General features: G+C 54.0%; 6 protein-coding genes across 6 annotated transcripts; 2 read left to right on the top strand and 4 right to left on the bottom strand.

The window, feature by feature from the left end:
• Positions 1-1,186: 1,186 nt before the first annotated feature.
• Positions 1,187-4,705, top strand: CTHT_0055340 (uncharacterized protein; the record flags this gene model as incomplete). Its single annotated transcript, XM_006695803.1, has 1 exon — positions 1,187-4,705. One exon carries the CDS (start codon positions 1,187-1,189, stop codon positions 4,703-4,705), a length of 3,519 nt encoding a protein of 1,172 aa, XP_006695866.1.
• Positions 4,706-5,372: 667 nt separating this feature from the next.
• CTHT_0055330 (uncharacterized protein) lies at positions 5,373-6,613 on the bottom strand (the record flags this gene model as incomplete). Its single annotated transcript, XM_006695802.1, has 2 exons — positions 5,373-5,835; positions 5,964-6,613. 2 exons carry the CDS (start codon positions 6,611-6,613, stop codon positions 5,373-5,375), a joined length of 1,113 nt encoding a protein of 370 aa, XP_006695865.1.
• A 1,415-nt stretch (positions 6,614-8,028) lies between these two features.
• On the top strand, positions 8,029-10,029 carry CTHT_0055320 (dipeptidyl-peptidase-like protein; the record flags this gene model as incomplete). Its single annotated transcript, XM_006695801.1, has 3 exons — positions 8,029-8,222; positions 8,283-9,791; positions 9,864-10,029. 3 exons carry the CDS (start codon positions 8,029-8,031, stop codon positions 10,027-10,029), a joined length of 1,869 nt encoding a protein of 622 aa, XP_006695864.1.
• Positions 10,030-10,367: 338 nt separating this feature from the next.
• On the bottom strand, positions 10,368-11,531 carry CTHT_0055310 (putative cellulose binding protein; the record flags this gene model as incomplete). The annotated part of the gene is made up of 2 exons (XM_006695800.1): positions 10,368-10,802; positions 10,860-11,531. The coding sequence occupies 2 exons, from the start codon at positions 11,529-11,531 to the stop codon at positions 10,368-10,370; spliced, it is 1,107 nt and encodes a 368-aa protein (XP_006695863.1).
• A 2,050-nt stretch (positions 11,532-13,581) lies between these two features.
• On the bottom strand, positions 13,582-14,298 carry CTHT_0055300 (uncharacterized protein; the record flags this gene model as incomplete). Its single annotated transcript, XM_006695799.1, has 2 exons — positions 13,582-14,037; positions 14,212-14,298. 2 exons carry the CDS (start codon positions 14,296-14,298, stop codon positions 13,582-13,584), a joined length of 543 nt encoding a protein of 180 aa, XP_006695862.1.
• Positions 14,299-16,853: 2,555 nt separating this feature from the next.
• On the bottom strand, positions 16,854-20,445 carry CTHT_0055290 (3-hydroxy-3-methylglutaryl-coenzyme a reductase-like protein; the record flags this gene model as incomplete). The annotated part of the gene is made up of 2 exons (XM_006695798.1): positions 16,854-17,223; positions 17,288-20,445. 2 exons carry the CDS (start codon positions 20,443-20,445, stop codon positions 16,854-16,856), a joined length of 3,528 nt encoding a protein of 1,175 aa, XP_006695861.1.
• Between the last annotated feature and the right edge of the window lie 397 nt (positions 20,446-20,842).

The raw sequence follows: 20,842 nt of genomic DNA, 5'->3' as shown, positions 1-20,842 counted from the left end.
AACTCGCCTTGTGTGGCTGTGCCCGCCATGCGGTGGAAAATCCAAAAAGTGATTTCGATCTTGGCATGGGAAAGTCGGGCATAGAGGAACATGTACATGGGCATGGGTGGTTTGGAGCGGGACAAGCACAATACCATCCTGGGGCGTTTTTTCTGTGCTTTTCATGAATAATGCGTTTGGTTCCCATGGGAATGGTTTCGCGATGGTCCGCAAGGTGTAGGCCGGCGACTGGCTACGGGATGCAACATGTGCATTACTATCCGAGACAGACATACTCATTCCAACGATCATGAGGGTACGCCATTTGCTCAGCGGGCTCGGATGGGAGGGGCTTGTCAAGACACGTACCGGTGATGCTCTTCTCGGAAGCAAAACCATGCGAGACATCAGGATGCCGTTGCTGATTGACACAGGCTTCATAAAACTTTGAAGTCGTTGGGTGGTACCTAGGTAAGGTTGAGATGCTATTCCGTGAGCCGTATGGCGACGCCGTAGCTGGATCGCATTGGTGCCTGATCCAAACGATTATGGCAGCATAAATTCCAACTGCCTGTAGATACCTGCTCATGGCGAATCGCGAGATGATTGGTGGTGCCTTCCACGGGATGCTTTATCAAGACACAACAACGCCACCACGGCTGTTCCAAGTAAGCCACCGCCAATCCCGATGCAGCAAACTGAGTTCCAAGTTCCAAGGGAAACGGTCGTGCGTAGGGCTGACTGGTTGGGTTCCGAGCCCGTGGAGTCCCGGAGCCTTTCGTCGCCGTCGCCAATCGATGGTCAGCCCCAAGGGGAGTGATCGAGCCTGTTCCTCAGCCGCACTGCACGTCTTCGGCCCGGAGGGATTCATGAAAGGTCCATGAAAGGCCCTCTTATGTGCCACGGTTCTGCCCAATACGGGCCAGCCACAAAGGCCAGCCACCCATCGGGGAAACAGGCGGCCACATGAGGTGCGGTCATAGACTCATGGCCGCCCGATACCAGTGCCAAAAGTGTCTATGTGGAGGGAGGAGCTACGTGATCACGCACTTCTCTAAGACTTTCAGAGCCTTGTCGCGGCGCTGCGACCTACTCCATAGAACACCTCATATCCAGCAAAGTCCCGCGTAAAGCCCACGAGAGTATACTGCGTTGGCCCTGTTTCACCTCGGCCGTGTCTGTTTGAGTGCGTTACTCCGTCCCAGACATGCCCCCACCATCCCTTTTCGCTGCGCGGGATGACAGAAACACCGGAGCTGCGTACGAGTACGATATCCAGGCCACTGAAGATCGGCATGAGGACGATGAGCCGACAAACAGCTCGGAGGAGCCCAGACATGCCAAAGATACCCCTGTCTGGCAGTCCATCAACAAGCCCAACTACAAGCCGACGGCGTTGAGATGGCCCTTCATCGGCTGTATCATCGTGCTGCTGCTGGTTGCCATGACGCTGGTCATTGTAGCCGACAAAAAGATGCCAGACTCGGACGCAGATGCTGTTATTCTTGGTCTCAATCCAAACAGAACTCAACTTGCTCGACTGCGTATCCGCGATGACGAGCCGACAATCACCATCTCAGAGACGTCAGGAGCAGCCGGGCCACAGACATTCACCATCGGCGCAGTGCCGGAAAGGGCTACGGATGCCCTTGACCAGAATAGCATCTCAACAGACACGCCCCTCGACGAAGACTACGAGCTAATCCCGATTTCTACTTTTGTGTCAACGTTTACAACTTGGCTTTCCTTAGAGCCATCGTCGCTACCAACTCTCGAGGAGGTGGTTACGGAATGGCAGACCCTTCCTGTTGCCACTTACGAGACCACCGTGACAACTTTAATCACTAGCAGTGGTACCCGAACTGATTTAGACGGTCCCGTCGTAACAACCATCTATTCGCCTATCACCAACGGTACTATCGTCTCAAGCATCCCTGTCTCGACAAGAACCACAACAATACCACCTCCCGCGCCAACCGTGATCGAAACAACTGTCATAACCACGATAATTAGTTCTTCAGAGGTTGCTGTGACAAAGACGATAATAGTGACACTCGATCCAGAGGTTGTTCTCAAGCCTTCAGTTGGCTCCATCACAATCACATATTATAGTAGCGTGCCTCGCCGGAATAATGGCGCCGCCGGCGCTGTTGAGCACCAGATTACGGAGGGGCCAGAGCAAGTGCCACAGCCTCCAGTAATTACTGGCGTTGAGGAAGTTGGCGGTAATGTTGTCACGATAGTCAAGAGCCAGGAAGTCTCGGTCTTCGTTGTGCCGGAAGAGGACGAGGTGAGGACCGAGACTGTGGACGCTCAAGTTCGGATAGGGGTGACAAAGGAAGACGATTCTACCATTGCAAATGTGGTCGTCGTAACACCATCTCCGGTACAAATAGTCCCTGCGGTTGTCACCAACAATGGGGTTGTTCTCACAGTGAATCCTGGAGGGTCCTTCACTCGGACAGTCGTCAACAATGTGGGCGGTACTGCAACCAGCCAGGTCATCGTTACTACTCCTGCTGGTACAAACCCAATCACATACACAGTTGTCAGGGACCAAGGAGGGACACTGGTCGCGGAAGCTGTCGTCATCACGCCAACCGCTGCTGATCAGCCGATCACTTATACGGCTTATTCTGTCAATGGAGGGACGCCCGTTACTCAGTTCCTCGTTGAGACCCCTCCTCCTGCCTTCCAACCGGTGACCTTGACCATCTCTACCATCATTGGCGGAACTCCAGTAGTTACCACGACTCAACAGCTACCAGTTACGATCATCGAGATTATCAACGGCACGCCTGTAACTCGTGTCTCTACTCTCCCTGTTACAAGCTACACAACCACGATCGGCGGCACACCCACAATAACTACAATCGTCACAACGCCCACCGACACATCCCCAATCACCATGACTCTCACCTCGATCTCAGAAGGTACTTTCCGTACCTACACAACCACCATCTCAGCCACAACCTACCTCACAACGATCTCGGGCACCCTCCGAACCGTCACCTCAACTCTGCCCCCTATCACAAGCTTCACAACCCTCCCCAAATCCCTCTACACCTTCACCTCGACCCTCTCGGTATCCTCCACACCGCCCACCTCAACTCCTTCCTCCATTCCTTCCCGCGTCCGCGTCTACAGCTGGACCGAATCCGACATCTTCATCGGGACCTTCCTCCCCGCCCTTCTCGGCGTCGGTCTGGTCATCCCGCTCCGCATTCTCGACCTCAACGCAAAACTTTATCAGCCCTGGCAAGCCCTCGCTAAGCATGGCGGCGGGCCTGGCTCGCAGACCCTTCTTTTGCAGTACTCGGGCGTGTTGGGCGTCGTGTGGACGCCGATCGTAGGGCTGTTTTCGGGCAAGGCGGTTGTACCGTTCTTGACGACGCTGATGGTCGCGTGTGCGAGTTTTTTTGTACCGTTGGCGACCGAGGCGGTCGGGTTGAAGTTGCATGGCGAATGTTATCTGAATACGGCGAGCAGTAGGTGTGGGCCGGCGTTGGGGGTTAGTAGGGGCCCGGCGTACGCGTTGGTTGGATTGCTGGCCGCGGTGGTTGTATTGGTGGGGGTTGTGGGTTGGTTGGTAAGCCGATGGGTGACGGGTGTGGCGGCGAATCCGTGGAATGTTGCTGGTGTGGCGTCGTTGGCTGGGAGTAGGCTGGTCAGGGTGAGGGAGAATGGGGAGCATGACATGAGAAGAGCTATGGCTGAGAAGATTTATGGGTTGGCTTCATTCAGGGGAGAACATGGAAAGGAAGAGTATGGGATTGTGTTGTTGGATGAAGCGGGTAGGAGGTTGAACGATGATAGGGAGGGAGAGACTTTAGTTGATGATCGAGATGGAGATGATCCAGGGGCCGCTATGCACAAAGAGAAAGGGGGAGAAGGAATTGCCGGCCTGACGAGCAAGCAACTCCCGTTCATGACGCTACGATATCCCTGGAGAATCGTGTTCGTCCTCTTCCAATTGGCGGTTCTTATCTTCATCATCTACTACCACGCCTACTACCGTGGCGGCATCCGAGATGGCGGTCGGTTATGGCTCTTCCTCAATGCCAATCGGTTCGGTGTACGGTTTGTGTCGGCCATTATCGGTGTTATCATCGCCTTCTGCTGGCAGTCTTTCTTCCTGAGCGTCAGCATCATGGCTCCCTACCAGTTGATGGCGACCAAGACACAGCCTGCGATTCATTCGATCCTTTTCTCCCCTAACACGAACCCTTTTTCCGGCATTTGGTCTGCTATCAAGCACCGACACGCATTTTTGGGTGCCGTCTCAGGAGCAGCCATCCTGTCCGAGTTCCTTCCCGTCATCCTCTCCAACGTGCCTTTCAACCTCGCACAAACTCAAACAGCAGCCACTGTCTGCGCAGTACTTAGCTGTGTCTTCCTCATTTTGATGATCTCAACACTCGTCTGGTCTTTCTTTATCAGGTACCCGCCAATGCCAGTCGACCCGCGGTGCATCGCAGGGTTGTTGTACTACGTCTCCCGGAGCCGAATGGTTGTGGAGGAACGAGACTTTCAGGGTCTGTCAAGGTTGGACAGACAGGAAAGGGAGCTACGCATCCGCGAACTCGGGAGACGGTATTTCTATGGAGTCCTTGCCGGTAGCTCTGAGAGGCGACTCGGTGTGGACTGCGATGCTGGCACCCTTGGTGAAGGCATGCATGTCTCGACGGAGTACAAGGGTGCTGGGGCGCTGTCTAGGGCTGTTTAATGGTCCAGAACATCACGGCTAAGACTCAGAACGGTCGAACGTTGAGAGCTGTGTTCCTGATCATCATTCTGTTCCTTTCTGCTTACCTAGGGATCTACCGATCCCTTGTTTTGTCCTCTCTTGAGGTTTGCGGACTCATTTGCCTTGTTTCCTTTTAGTAACCTCTTGATATGCCTCTCCGTCCTGCTTGATTATCACTCTCACTTCCCTATCTCAACATTGGAGCCGCAATTTGGAGGATGGCTGGCTTTGGATAAAGTTAGTTGTGGGAGCTGGATGTTTTCTAATAAGGATGCTTCATTTCTCCTGCTGGGCAGGTTCTCTGGTGTTTAGGTGACGGGATCTGGATACAACATGACGATCATATAGCATAAGCAAATGTTTGGCTTAGATGGCGACTTGATGCACGAGTAAACAAACTAGATCATGTCAAATCTCACTCGGTCTTGGAAGACCGATCTAGCCATGGGGAGCGGTTGGGGGCTTCATGCAAACGCGTAGGAGAGCTACCCAAAACTATTGCACGCCGTGCTAACCCGAAAGCCAGCCAAGGAAAGTTCATACTTGCTAGCCATAGAACGAGAATTGTCTACGCTCGCCAACCCTGGCAAAGATCATAACACCTATTGCTCCTCCTCCCCTCCGCTGCCCAGTCCTTAGGCGCCCTCTAAGCGGTTGCACCGGCCCCCGAGCGCCAGCTAGCAGCAGCCATGATGGCCTTCTGCCGCTCGCTCTGCTCTCTCCTCTTCTCCGAGCGCTGCTCCCTATCGCCATCGAGACCGTTCTGGGCACGTTCTCGATGCGCTGGGTAGCCACTTCGTCCACGCGGCGGCTCCCTGTAACCGTCGTTTCGGGGCTCCCATGAACCGCGACTGGCCTCCCCTAGACTGGATTGACCCCAGCGATCCACGCGCTGGGCCTGGACGCCAGGCAGAGCAATGTGCTTTGTCACCTTGTGACGAGGGTACGACAGCTTCAGGTAACCTCCACCAGGCAAAGGTGCGCCATTCATCGTGTTAAGAGCACGGGCGGCTTCCTCTGGCGTGCGGAAGTCAACGAAGCAGTAGTTGTGGTTGCCGGGCAGATGTCGGGTAGATTCGTGGGCGGTGATGCGCTTGCCAATGGTAACACTTTTAAGGGTAAGAAATGAGTTATCTCGGGAAGGGGGATTTTTGGTAACGTGTAGATGTTTGTAGTCACAAGAGATGGAGTATCGCGATATAAGTGAGTGAGTGAGTGAGTTGAGGTGAAAACTTACAAGTCAAATCCGGCAAACAGCTCTCTCATCTCTATATCGTGATGCTCCTGATCAATCATCTTGCCCAAGCCGCCAACATACAGCTGGGTGCCATCACCAACGCGGTTCCGAATGTCGATGTGGCGAATGGCCCCCGACGGGCCCTGCTCCTCGACGCTGTCATCACGTTGGAGAAGCGACTGGCCTGAGGCCTCCACCTCCCTCTGCAGCTGCAGTTGCTTTGCCGCGACCGCGTCAGCATCCCCCGCTCGCCAATCGCCCCAACGCTGGAAAGTTGGCTGATAGTTGGAACCACGACTGCCCGGCCATCTGGACTGCCGTTGGGTCTTAGGATGACAGGGGCCAACCTTCACAGGACGGCCGAAGAGAAGAGTGCCCGGAAGCTCAGCCAGAGCGCGGTCGGCGCCCTCACGAGCGCAGAACTCGATGAAGCAGTATCCAGGGTTGCGACCGCTGACAGGGTCGATAGAGATATGCACTTTGTCAAACTGGCCATGGCCGGTATCCTGAAGCATCTGTTCGATGTCTCCGGGAGTGACCGAGTAAAGCAAATTACCCATATAGATGCGCCGACCATCAGCAAGGGCATCTCGAGGCTGCTGCTGGTTGTCGTTGTCGTTGCCCGGGTGATTGGTCTCGAAGTTCTCCATGATGAGGATGGATGGATGGATGGATGTCTTGATGCGCTGCAAAGTTTCTGGATTCGTAAATGATAAATTTTGCAAATCAAAAAAAATAGAATTGCTTTGAATGAACGGAGAGAATGTGAGCGATATGAATCGACTCACTTAGGCAACCAGGCAAGTACGTGTGAATGCAGGGAGAAAAGGCCAGGGACTGGCGTCTTCGTCACTCTCAGCGGTCGTGGGGTACAACCTGTATGTCACCACGGTTGGGTGTCCCACCGTTCCCTCTCCAAAAGATGACCCCTCCGCTACAAAAAAAAAAAAAAAAAGTCCGAGGAGCGGCGCAAGATCCTGTCTTGCCTTTCCACTCCTCTGATGCCTCTACCGCTGATAGGCCAACCCTAGAGTACAGTAAGTCTTTTCACGCTCAAAATTTTAGCCCCGCCAACATGTTTGGATGAACCTACAGGGATCCAGGTTTCGCTGCAGCGCCTGCAGATGGGATGGGAAAAAAGCAGCCAGTGCGCCTTTTGGTGAGGTTAGAATAAAGTACGCTTTGCTTTGGCGAAAATCAATTAAACCCAACAAAAACACAGCCGCAGAACGATCTGGGCCTTGTGTGGGTTGGTCAAGAATTCAACTGCTAGGTCTCTGGTTAGGTACCTAGGTATCTATCACTTAGTGGTTAAGCAGTGTGTCTCGACTGTTTTCTTGGCAGCACGTTTTACGCTGCGCTGTGCTGCGGATTACTTAGCTGCTGTGCTGACTCCCGTATTAACCGTATTAACGCTGCTGTCAGCCTGTGGCACAATAGACAACCGCGGCCTGTAAACAGACAAAAAAAATAAAAACTAAATAAAAATAAAAAGCTCCAATTGCCCTTTCAAGTTTCAACAATCATCTTGCCCCTTTGTCCTTGTCCAGCAGCACCTCATGCTTCGACACATAGCCATGCCGTATCCCATTCCCGGCCCTCTCGAGATCTCAGATTCTCCTTTACTAGGAAATCATGCCACACTAACCAGCTCATAATCTTCAAGTCCTAACCTGGAATCTTCGCATTCGTCTGGGGAGCTTTAGGCATCACAGCAAGCACCTACCTAACCTACCTGGTAGGTACCTAAGTAGGCACCGTAGGTAAGGATGGCAGCCATGGCAACCGCCACCATCTATCTTGCTTGTGTTTCCCAAGGTCTGGCCATTGTAAATCCGGTGGATAGGAGGTACCCCCAGGGAGCTGCCTCTTCTCCTCCCAGTCGGACGTCCGGTACAACATCCGACTCTGCTCTCGAGCTCAATCGAATGTGTCTGCTTACCTACCTCAGGTAGGTAATCTGTCAACTTCTCTGGGCATGGCCCTCGAGGTGTGTTCAAGTTGTGTCCGCCGTTGTAACTCAGCCGACAGAAAACCCCATCGCAACTGATCCAAACTTGACACAATGCCCAACCACATCCGTCTTGACCTCCACACGATCGATGACACCAGCTTCCCATACGTGTTCGAGCAAAATGTCACAGTACACCTTAAATCCGGTGATCTCGTGCGCTGTAATGTCTATCGACCCAAAACTGCAGACCGTGTTCCCGTACTGGTAACATACGGGCCGTATGGGAAAGATATCCATTATAAAGAGTACGTTAGGACCGCCAAATCTTCCTAATCGTATATACCTACTGAATCGGCAAACGGCAGCTTTTCCCCCAAGTTCGCCGAAGTAAATCCAAGGCACAAGTCGGCTCACTCAGCCTGGGAGACTCCAGATCCCGGATACTGGACAGCCCATGGCTACGCCATCGTTCGCGCCGATGAGGTCGGCACAGGGCAGTCACCAGGTGTTCTAGACACCATGTCTCCATCAACAACGGATGCGTTCGCCCAGGTGATCGAATGGGCCGCCGAACAGCCATGGTCATCGGGAAAGATTGGTCTTCTCGGCGTCAGCTACTATGCCGGCAGCCAGTGGCGCGTGGCAGCTCGCAGGCCTAAAGGCCTTGCTTGCATTATACCATGGGAGGGTATGTCGGACTACTACCGGGACAGATGTCGGCATGGAGGTATCTACTCGAACGGCTTCATCAAATGGTGGTGGGATAGGCAGGTCATTACAAATCAGTATGGCCGCCCAGGCAGGGCCGCCGCGAACTGGGGACCGGACACGCTCGAAGGCGACCTCCCTGAGTCAGAACTGCTCGAAAACCGTCGCGATCAAGTCGTTGAGAACAGGAAATACCGTTATCGAGACGATGAATATCACGCCTGCCGGGAGTACAACCTTGCTGACATCGAAGTGCCTCTGCTCTCTGTCGGCAACTGGGGAGGAATCTTGCTTCATCTGCGAGGGAACATCGAGGGCTTCACCCACGCGGGCTCTAAACTTAAGTACCTCCGCATGATCACAGGTCGTCATGATCTCCCGTTCTACTACGACGACGAAGTTGAGATTCAGCGCAGCTTCCTGGACGCCTTTCTGAAGGGTGAAGACCGAGTGGGCTGGTCACAGCCCGGGAAAGTGCCTCCTATCAACCTCGTGATCCGTAAAGGAAACGTGGGAGTCAACAACCCAGACGGAGAAGCAACCTACCCACGTCGGGAGGAATATGAATGGCCTCTAGCTCGCACTCAGTACACCAAGTTCTATCTGCACCCCGACCGGACAATGCGCCGTGAAAAGCCTCGGGGGCCAGAGCCCTTGGCACTCACCTACCACGCGCTTCTCACGCCGGACGATTGGGATGAAGTTCTTCACTTCATCACACCCCCTTTCGAAGAAGAAACTGAAATCACAGGCCACATCATAGCCCGTCTCTGCGTCAGCGTCTCGGCCGACCGAGCAAAGATGCGCCCACCAAAGCAACCCACAGACATCGACCTCTTCCTGACACTCCGCCACATCGGCCCGGACGGGTGCGAAATCTATTACACTGGCACGGCGGGCGACCCAGTACCGCTGACCAAAGGATGGCTGCGGGTGTCTCTGCGCAAAGTGAACGAAGAGCACCCCTGGCACAGGCCGTGGCTGCCGTACCGGGAGTATCGTAAGGTTGACCAGGAGATGTTGGAGGCAAGGACGGTGTACACGGTAGACGTGGAGATTTGGCCCACGTGCGTGGTGGTTGAAAAGGGGAGCCAACTGTTGCTGGAGGTATCGTCGGGGGATACGCAGGGGTGTGGTATCTTTACGCATGATGATGAGTATGATCGGTAGGTTTACTCTCAAGTTAGGAATCTGGCCGTGTTTGATGTTGCTTGCTGACTGGTGCTATGATACTCTAGGGATCCTGAGGTGTTCCAGGGGTGGAATCACATCCACTTTGGCCCAGACTACCAGAATTACGTTGTATTGCCCATCATTCCACCAAGAGAAGAGGCCGCTCAGGGAAATAGATGCGATTCGCGTGACAAAGAAGTCGGTAGCGACGAGACAGAGAAAGCAAGGTAGATGATGCTGATAAGATAGGACAGCAGCATCTTAATACAAGTACCTAACGTTTTTAGAGGAATACCTGAATGAGATGACTTGTAGTGCCCGAGTTGTTCAGCGATGCAAAGCACGGAAATTCGTCACAGGTATCATATGAGCGAGGAGAAGGGCAAGAAGGATACCATGAAGACGTTCAAGTACTTTCATATTGCAAGGACAAAAGATGTTCCTGCTTGGGTATGTACGAACTCTTTTTCAAATCGTTAAGTGTAACATGTACAAACGAAACATCCAACCTCAACTACCTTGGGAGATTGTCAAACTCTCCGAAAGAGGTCTCGACCCCTCCTCCGCCTTTACAGGCACTGGTAGTACCAGTCATTGAGCTTGGTGCAGGTCCACGGGCTGGCGCAAGTAGTGCAGCCAGTCCAGCCAATACCGCCGCACTGGCCCCAGCGCTGGGAAGTGCAGCCGGTCGGGGTAGGAGCAGAAGTCGAGGAGGTGGTGGTAGTTCGAGTCGAAGTAGAGAGCGTGGTGCTCGGCACGCTGCTGGTGACGGCGGTGGTGGTCGGGGTGCTGGAGCCGCCCTTGATGCCGTCAAACCAGTTCAGGTCGTTCTCGCCGTTGACGGGGATATTGTGGGTGACGCCGGAGCCGTAGATGCCCACCAGGTTCTCGCCGTAGACGTACTTGGTGTAGCCGGCCGAAGGAGTGTTGGCAAGGGTCTGCTGCGGAGAGCCGTAGGTGTAGCCGAAGACACCACACCACTGCTTCATGGTCTCGTTGAAATTCTAATGGGAGAATTAGCTTCTTGTTTATCACGGAGGAAGAGGTATTGCAAAGCTTACCTGAGGATAGATGGTGGTATCGGCAGACCCATGGTAGATCATCATCTTGGGACGAGGCCCGGTGTAGCCGGGGTACATGTCGAGAGCCGTCTGGGCCCAAACCTGTTGAGAGGCGATGGACTGGCCGTTGGCGCAGGTGCTGTTCCATCCGGCAACGGTACCCGTGTAGAAGCAGCCAGCGGGCACACCGGCATAGGCAGCAGCGGCCTTGAAGAGATCGGGATAGGTGGCGGCAAGGACGTTGGTCATCATGGCGCCGGAGCTCGTGCCGGCAACGAAGATGCGGTTACGGTCGGCATTGTATCGTTCAATGGCCCACCTGACCATCTGGGCAATACTGGTGCTGCTGCCGCCGCCATCGCGGGTGAGGGTCGCCCGGGACGACACATCCCAGCAGCTACCGCTGTAGGGAGACTCGGGATAGATGACGATGAAGCCGTACTGATCGGCGAGACGGGCATAGGGGGTGCCGGTATAGAAGGCGTTGGCGGTGCCGGTGCAGTAGTGGATGGCAGTCAGGATGGGCGGGTTTGTCTGGAGCCTGTCAGGGACGTAGATGTACATGCGGGCCCCCGACGGGTTGGAGCCGAAGTTGGTGACCTGGGTCAGGGAGGCGGCATCGGCAACCGCCACCAGGCTCAGGAGACTCGAGGCAAGGTTATTGAGCTTCATGTTGTGAGACTACGCGGTAGGAGTACTCTTGGCCGGTTCCAACTTGCTGAGGACTTTGACGACGACGATCACGGCCTTCCCAAGAGATCGCCCTCAAGCTCCCGCGGCGGGCCGCCTTCCTCTTATATACACTACAAGTGCTTTAGGCCGGCAGGATAGGCAGGATGGCAGGGGCAGCCCAATTGGCAACAGGACGGGTCCCATCTCGTCCATAGCCGGGCCGCCGATTCATATTCCCCAGATCGAGCCTGGTTGCAAAGCCGGAGAAAACATGCCACTGCATGTCACGGTGTCATTGCAGTGTCGCATGAAACTGGGTCTCGATCTTCGTAGGCACATGCCGGGGAGGAGAGGGAGAGGTGAGCGCGGAGAGGGCACTCGGCTATATGAGCAAGACAGCCAAGTTCGATGCGGACGATGAGGTTCCGGGTGAAGGGCGGGGGGCCTGCACCAAGAGCATCACGATGCATCCATTTATCGCAAAATCTTGCGAGCACGTTCCAAGTTCTACCGGTTGACTCTCTGCAGAAGACTTAAGACTTCAAAGCTGTGAGCTTGTGGTAAAGATGGATGTCAGTTACAGTAATCCTCACTGGTATGGATCTCAGACCCAGCACACTCATCTCATGCTGTTGTTTTGATGACAGTTCCCGTGGACCATCATCGTGCCTATCAAAACAGCCAGCCAACCGCGCTGCCTGAAACAGGTGAAATGCGTAGAAACATGTCGGCACGATGTTCTCGCTGCTCTGGGTGTCAATATCAGCTATCAGCAGAGGATAAATACTGAAAAAAATGAAGGAGCCGAGTGGAACTGCCAGTTGAGGACCGGGGATAAGGAACGCGGGATTGCATCGCAACGGCAACGGCAGCCTTAGCCGCAGCTGGACAGGAAAAAAAAAAGAAACCCGAGCCCTAGCACCCAGCGCACATCTCGACTCGGAGAAAACCGACGTTTCCTCTTTCCACCTTGTTCTCTTTGCAGATGGTTTAGTCGCGCCTTCAGGTCTGAGAGTCTAGTGCTTTCCCCAGCTTGCAACCGGAATGGAGGAAAGCCCGTCCGATTGATGTCGCATCCAGGGGCTGGTTGAGCAGACGCTTAATGGGCCACTGGCGAGCCACTGACCACTGAGGAACAGGGCAGCACAGGGCAGCACAGGGCAAGCCCCCGCTGGAAAAATCGCTAAGCCAAGATATTGCAGTGGTGCAGGGCCCTTCTTCCAGAAGCCTTCCACTGTGCGCCTGGTGGCGTGGCACTGGCCCGGAACCCCGCCGGGTGCTTGCCAGTCGTTGTTTTTGCCTGAATTCTTAGCGCGAGCCGTCGTCATGAACCGTTGCACCCGATGGCATGGTTCGCATGCACATCGTCAACACCTCCAACTCCTGGTCGTCCACATGCAACATACAACATGCAACCTCCCATTACACGTGGAAGATTGGCTCGAGAATGTTGAGGCATCGTCACCATTACTTTCAGCTAGTGCAAGCTTTGCTCGCATCGTCATCCGGGCTTGTTTGTTGGCTTCGGTGTTACAGGCGAGTGGTCTTGACTCTTGAGAATCCGGGAACCAGGTTCGCCCAACGTGTCACGCATTATCATTCTCGCCGCCCGTCATTGTCCGGTAGCTGGGTCATCGAAAACATTTATGGTAGCATACCTAGGTAGCAGGTAATGCCCCGCCTGGCACCTCTACGGACAAATTCCCCGTGTTCACACATCTGCTTGGCCGTATCTGAAATTCTGCACTCCCCAGGCATCCCCAACTTCACTGTCGTCGTCTGACGAGGGCTGGTGCTGCTCAGTTTCCCTTCATGCTGTGCTGTCTAGCCCAGTATTGTACTCTTCGTACTGCTGGGATAGCCTGCGTGGAGCAACAAGAAACGAAAACAACTGCCCTGCTCCCGTCCACAGCACGTACGTCACCCACATGATGATGCGCCGGCTTCCAAGATTGTACCATCATGGCAACTCCGTCTTGTGGTTCAGCAGGCTGCGTGATCAGCCCTACGCTGGCTGCGGCCTGGGCCCAGAGAGCAGCTCTGCTGTTTCCTAGCCCAGTTCTGCAACGAGCTGCGGGTGTTGGTCTCGCATGACATTCTGAAAGACGACACCGCCAAACGTGAGGGATATCGACGCGAACATATTCCGCATGAACCCAAGCATGGTAGTTGCTGCAGCTATATCACGACCTTCGAGTGCTGCTTGCAGTGTGATGAGGGGGCCCTGGACATTAGGCCCGGCTCCGATTCCAGCAATGAGCTGGAAGAGGATGATCTTGCCCCAATCCGGACGCGCCTCGAGGTTGATGGAAAGCCAAATCCCGTTGTCATGATGGCCATTCCCAGGATTATGTATCCCAGATACTTCTCTTACTTTTGAGTTAAGGATTCCAATCCCCGCAGACGCAAGCGATATCGACATGACATAGGGCAGGATGTACACGCCGCACATCAGGGGCGACGCGCCCAGGAGAGCCTGGAGGGTAGAGAGGTAGGTAACGGTATCCTGAGATAAAGACGAATGCATGGAATCCGCAGATCACCAATGGTGCCAGGCTGGCTCGGTTCCGGAGCAGTTGCATAGGCACCACAGGTAATTTGGCTAACTTCCACGCGATGAGAGCAGACAGCCCAACTCGAGTCCTAGCATGAGCATTGCCATAGCCTCGATAATGCTCACGCTTCCTAGCCTGTCCATCGCCTTCAGACCGTCCAGCAGCGGCGTTCGAGGGTTGTGTAGCTTGAGGAGAATCATCAACGCCACCATGGCGAGTCCTGATGTTGGCAGGTTGACCGTAAAAACACTATCTCCAGATCGTCCTCGTCGTAAACAAGCCCCCTGAAACGAGACTAACAGTCGATACCACGGCTCAGACCATGCCCATGGCCCCAATGTAAGTCCTCAACTAGTTAGTAGGTATCCAACGACTACAAAACTGGACAACCGGGAGCCAACCCAGCCCTCATCCTAGGCGGGAATAAATTTCCCCCCCCCCCTTCCACCCAACCAACATTGATCAACATCACTCCTCCCCCTCCAATCTCCTGGACTACCAACCCAGCAATCAGCATCCTTAGTGCCTGACTGACCCCACACCCCAACGACCCCAACCAAAACACACCAACCACCAGCAACAGAATCCTCGTTTTCCCCAAAATATCAGACAACTTCCCCCGCAGCCCCGCCGCTGACGCGTTATCCAGGGTATATAAGCTGAGCCGATCCAGATTGAAGCCTGGCGCGAGTGTACCCCCTGAGGCAGTTGATTTGCCAACAGAGAAAGCAGGATGACTGCTCCTGGTCAGGTCGCGGGCGATGGCTGGGACTGAGACGCTGGGGATTGTTATATCCAGGGCGGCGAGAAAGAGGGTGAGGGCGAGGGAGAGGACGATGAGTGTTGTTTGGACGTGGGTTTGGGTTGGACGAGGTGATGGCGGTTCGGAAGTGATGGAAGGGGGATGGTGTGTGTAGCCAGGGAAGGGTATTGTTCGAGCGGCGTAGTGTGGGTTTGTGTGGTCATTTGGGTGATATGGATAGTGATGTTCGTGAGAGTTTGTGGGAAATTGGACTTGGACAAGGTGATATGGAGCGGCTATATGATATGTTTGTAGGGGGTTTGTTGCCGTGAGGGACCATGAGTTCTCACTGAGGCTCACCTTGGTCCATTGACTAGCCATGCCGTTGTCTGTTGTACCTTGTTGAGCCTGGACATTGATGAGGGGATGTGATACCCCTAAAGAGCGACCAGAAAATTAACAGCCAGGATCTTGCCGATCTAGACTTCTCGGAGGGGAGTGAGCAGTTGGCGGTTTGGTGTGGCATGCTGGCATCTTCCCTTTGTTGCCTTTGGTGTCTCTGGGGAGCTATGTGAACAAACTGGTCAAGCAGACAGGGCAGTCCAACTCCGCTTCTGTCCCCCAACTCCATAAAGAGCTCGGGAGAAGGTGCTTCGATTCAAGTAGTTGGGGAGATATAGTTACGGACGGCTCATCCATGTTATGACGTTGTGGTTTTTATACGTCTCACAGAGATGAACCATTGGATACATCGAGCTATCTGATCGGAAATAACCTGCCGAGTATACCAAGAAGCCGTTGCTACTGAAGTTCTCGACGCCGCCGGGCAACGAAGGCAGTAAGCTCGCCACAGCATTACATCTCTATCCCGCCAATATCTTGCCTGCAGTCGATGCCCGGCAATGGGAGAGTATGAGGAATGGTAACCGTGATACTGCTTAACCGTCTGGTCTTGGGTGATATATGCAGTGGCTGAGCAGCTCATAAACAAGGTTGGCCGGGTACCTAGGTATGCATATCCATTGCTAGCCCCTGCCATCCACCTAGACAGCTCTGTCGAGGATCATTTTGACTAGAACCCACCATCGTTCTGTTCACAAAAAGATTCCCAGAGCACAAGGATCGAGTCTGTCTTGCCATCCTGCTCTCTCACACTCTCACACTCTCCTTTTGATCAGATGGTGCTCTAGATTTCAAGTACCTGTAGAATTTCTCTCTTCAAGGCCTCAGGCCTTCGAATGATCGCCCACCTTCCAACCTGCGTCCTGTGTGGCAACAGGCCCTGCCGTCCCTCACTGGCCTCCAAGAAGTCGCAAAGATGTTATCATGCATGGAACACTCGGCTACTGGACAACACATCAAAGAACCATGTCTTCACATTGCCCGTAACACAACCTGCCAGTCACGGAGATGTGCTCAGCAGAACATCAAGTTTACTGCGTCCTCCTTATACAGAAAGTGCTATCGTTGGAGAACAGAACCCACCTTCTGCCGACACACCCCAAGGGTTCAGTATCATGCCATATAGGTACCTCCTGCTTACCTGCACTTACCCCTTGACTGCGGATGGGGAGTAAAGAAGGGGAAGAGAATGACTTTGAGGCAATCATCTCTGCGGCTATGTTGGAGCCATGCCCTACAAGGACCACAAGAGACATCAGAACTCTTGCCATGAAGATCAAATCCTCATCTTTTCACTTCATGCAAGCAGCAGTTCGAGCAAAAGAAAGACAAGAAACAAGAACATTAATTTATCTAGCTTATCTATCACAATCGTGCATTCGCATGTTACCTACTTAGGTAGGTGCCAAAGAGGCAAGATCCAAGCAATCCTGTTTCCAGACACACCACATCCAGTGCTTCTGCACCTCGTACACCATTGGCAAGCGCCCCTTGGAGGCGTCTTGCACATTACCCTCAACGGTACACCTCATATCTACATTAGGTACGTAACTCTTCCAGAGTAGTACTCGTATATACAACCCCTTAAAACACACTTTATCACCCCGCAACAAGGGGTTTTAATCACCGCCTTGCCCTCTCGATAGCGGCCGCGCTCATACCCCGCTGATCAATACCTGTTGCGACAGGCGCTGACTGCGTGGGGGCAGGCGTCGCTGACCGAGTCGGAGGCTGACTGCGGTTGTGCTGCATGTGTGCCTTGACGAGGTGGCCGGCCGCGAGAGCGCTGCAGAGCGACAGTTCACCAGCAAGCACAGCGGCAGCCACGATCCGGGCAAGACGGCGAGCATTCTCACCAGGATGAGTCGGATGTGGGCCGCGAACGCCTAGCATGTCGAGCATAGCGGCTTGTGGGTCGAGAATGGTACCTCCACCAAGAGTGCCAACCTCGAGAGAAGGCATGGAGACGGAGATTTGGAGAGAACCACGGAGGCTGAGAAATTGTTAGTCAACCCCACATGAAAACGGTAATGCAAGGCTCTTGATTCTTCACTTACTTCCTCATGATCGTAATGCAGTTGGCGCTCTCCACCACCTGGGCGGGGTCCTGACCGGTGGCAATGAAGATAGCGGCAACGATATTGGCGGCATGGGCGTTGAAGCCACCAATGGCACCAGCCATGGCAGAACCGATCAAGTTCTTGTTTTGGTTTAGTTCAACCATAGTGTCAACATCAGTCTTGAGGACCGACTTGACAATCTCACTGGGAATGATGGCCTCAGCAACGACGCTCTTGCCACGACCATCGACCCAGTTGATGGCAGCAGGCTTCTTGTCAGTGCAGTAGTTGCCGCTGACGGACACGATGTTCATATCCTCGAAACCTTCGCTCATCATAACATTGAGGGCGTGTTCGACACCCTTCGAAATCATGTTCATACCCATGGCGTCACCAGTAGTGGTCTTGAAGCGGATGTAGAGGTTCGTGCCAGCCATGGCCGTCTTCATTGACTCAAGACGAGCAAAGCGACTGGTCGAGTTAAACGCCTTCTTCATGATCGCTTGACCCTTCTCAGAATCCAACCAGAGCTTAGCAGCACCAGCCCTCTCCAGCGTCTCGAAGCTCACGCAAGGGCCGCGTGTCATACCATCTCCAGTAAGGACAGTGACCGCACCGCCACCGGCATTGATAGCCTTGCAACCTCTGCTCGTGCTAGCAACCAGCACGCCCTCCGTCGTAGCCATAGGAATGAAATAGCTCTGACCATCGACAACCAGAGGACCAGCAACACCGACCGGGACAGGCATATATCCAATGACATTTTCGCAGCAGGCACCGTGGACTTGAGCCCAGTTGTAATTTTGGTATGGCAACTTGGAGCGTTCGAGGAAGCCGGTCAAATCAGCGGTAGCCTTGGTGCGAGAGACAACGGTACGACGGACCTTAACAGCCCGGGTGAAATCTTTAAGTGTCTTCTCTAAAGCATAGCCGGGAATCTTGCCACGAAGACACAAGGCAACGACTTCTTCATCCGTCAGCTCATGAGCACGCTTTTCGAGAAGCATCTTCTCCATCTCTTGTAGGCTCCGCATGGGCTGAGGCTGCTCAGGGACAGTTGGAGCAGCCAGCTTCTTTCGGGCCGCCTCCGCCTCATCATCAGACAAAGCCGGGGTTGGCGGAACAGATGGGGTCGGAACAGGAGGCTTCATGTACTCGCCCAAAGGAAGCGTGGCTGACTCGGTGTCGTTGAAAGTCTGCGCCTGGGCTAGCTCCTTGGGATCAATGGGATGATCTGGGACATTTGGATCCTTGATACCCCACCTCGCAGCATTAAAGAGATAGCCGTTAAGCGCCAGACTCATAGCCAAGGCGACCACAATCCACTTCGACAGGATTGGGTCCTCCAAGCTCTTGAGAATGCCATCAACCATGCGGCCACCATATCCACGAATGGCAAAGCCTTCCTCGCCGTCCTTAGCGGCCTTCTGCGGCAGGTCGTAGTGCACTGATGGGAACTCAAGCTCGTAACGGATGGGAGTAAGAACTGTAACAATAGTCTCCCGGCCTTCGGCCTTAGCGCTCTCCAGAATGATGTCAAGGCCGTTCGAGGCGACTTTGAAAGGATCGACAGGGGGGGAGCTGACAAGACCACTAAAGCCGCGAGCCCATGAGGAGATATTCGAGATTGAATTTGCGCTCCGGAAGGGAATGGTGCAAAGGTTTAGAGCATTGACAAGGATGAAGCCAGAAACCATAAGCACCTTGAACCTCGGAATGTGAGTGCTCTTGATGTGGCGACCAAAGATGGTTGTGCCCGGCTGATCCTTCCCATCAGCACGGGGCCAGTCGTTGCTCCGGGCTACGTTCTCGGCAACCCTACGGCTGACGCCATCATCCTCCAGGGCCTTGCGCATCTCGACGTGGCGCTTGATGCGATTAATTTCCAGCTTAATGCACAGGATAGCCGTGTAGAAGGAGAAGAGAAGGATGCAATCAAAGAATAGGATCCAAGCGGCCAGGAAGCAGAATTGTTGCAGACCACCCTGCACGCCTGAGGCAGCGCCGATGATCAGGAATGCGACCTCAATGGCATAATCCTTGAGGATATCAAAACCCTTCTCCTTGATAGCAATATAAATGGCCGACTGGATGAGGCTCTGAGACGCATCGGCCTTCTTACTCTTGCCAGACGACTTCTCAGGGCGGCGGTGCTCAATGGCATGAGACAGAACAGCACGGGTGAGAACAATGTTCTTTTCGAAGCCGATAGTAACAACCAGGAAAGGCAGACCCTCAGACAGCAGGACCACGGAGATTGGCACGCCGAGCTTGGTGGTGACAAACAGACCAAACAGGAAGGCGAACGTGGACGAGAAGATGACGCTCGTAGCCAGCCAGAAGTTGGAACCCAGACGACGCATCGATACGAAGAGAGACACAAATGTGAGGTGCATGGAGATGTAACCAAGGGTCATGATCACGATGTCCAGAGTCTCGGCATTCTTGAGCCGGTCAGTGAACTCAACCCAGGCGTTCTGGAACCATTTTGCAATGCTGCTGCTGGTGCGGGCTCTCGCTGCTTTCATAATCCACATCTTTGTCTCCCGGCCGTTGTCGGTCTCCCTGGTCTCCTGTGACGGAATGCCATTGGGGATTTCCTGGGCGATGGCAAGAAACTCGGGAGCCTGGCTGTAGGGAATCGAAAAGGCAAGAGCACTATCTTGAGAGTACGTGCTGAATGAATTCGAAGTCGACGGGAGCGGGCGAATCGACAAGTTTTGTGGGATGGGAACCGAGTTCGCCAGAGGAGGGGCCCGCGAAGGGTCGGTCGACAGAGCCTCCGGGAAGACGAGAGTTAGAAGCGCGAGATGATCGGCAGTTGGGGGGATGGGAGCATCGGAATCGTAAGGCTGCCACTTCCAAGCTGTGTCCTCGGAAACGCGAAGCTGACGGCTGCCCTCGACGAGGGAAGACCACTCCGCCTTGCGAACGCTCCTGGCGGCATCGAAAAGACTCTCCTCCAATAGACCGATGTAGGATGAACTGGCTAGGAGAGCAACAATCACAATGGTGTGTATTGGATGTGTTGAGGTGATGCGAGCCAACACCTGAAGCAGTGGTGTGACCTTCTTGTTGAGCCACGAGGGCGCGGCATTCTGACACTGCGGCTGCTCGCCGCGGAAGCGTGACGGTAGAAAGTTGGACGCAATCATGGTGACAGTGAGTAATGCGAAGCTTATTGAAGCCTTGACGACATTGGAGAGGAGTGGGATATTGAACAGACGGATGAGCCTCTGCAGAGGGCTGTCAGCGGACGACATTCTATCATTCTTTAGGCCAGAGGGCCATGTGTGTCGTTAAGAATGCGCAGAGAAGCAGTTATGACATAGCGACAAGAAACGGCAGCTCCTGGCTATGCCCGTTATTGACAGCGAGATCAGCTTCTCTTGGAGTGACACATCGCCATTCCAATGGTAAAAGGATGGAGGGGAAACGAGAAAAAAAAAAGAGGAAAAACAACTCGAGGTGGGAGAGAAAGGGGAGATTTCCAGCTACTTACATAACAGGGAGCGTCAATCAGGTGCACACTGCGTGGCGCAGGCCAAGTCG

This window comes from Thermochaetoides thermophila (assembly GCF_000221225.1).
Source record: "Thermochaetoides thermophila DSM 1495 unplaced genomic scaffold scf7180000011820, whole genome shotgun sequence".
Taxonomy (NCBI): Eukaryota; Fungi; Ascomycota; class Sordariomycetes; order Sordariales; family Chaetomiaceae; genus Thermochaetoides; species Thermochaetoides thermophila.
The sequence above is the reverse complement of the archived record's forward strand: the minus strand, read 5'-3'. Positions and strand labels throughout refer to the sequence as shown.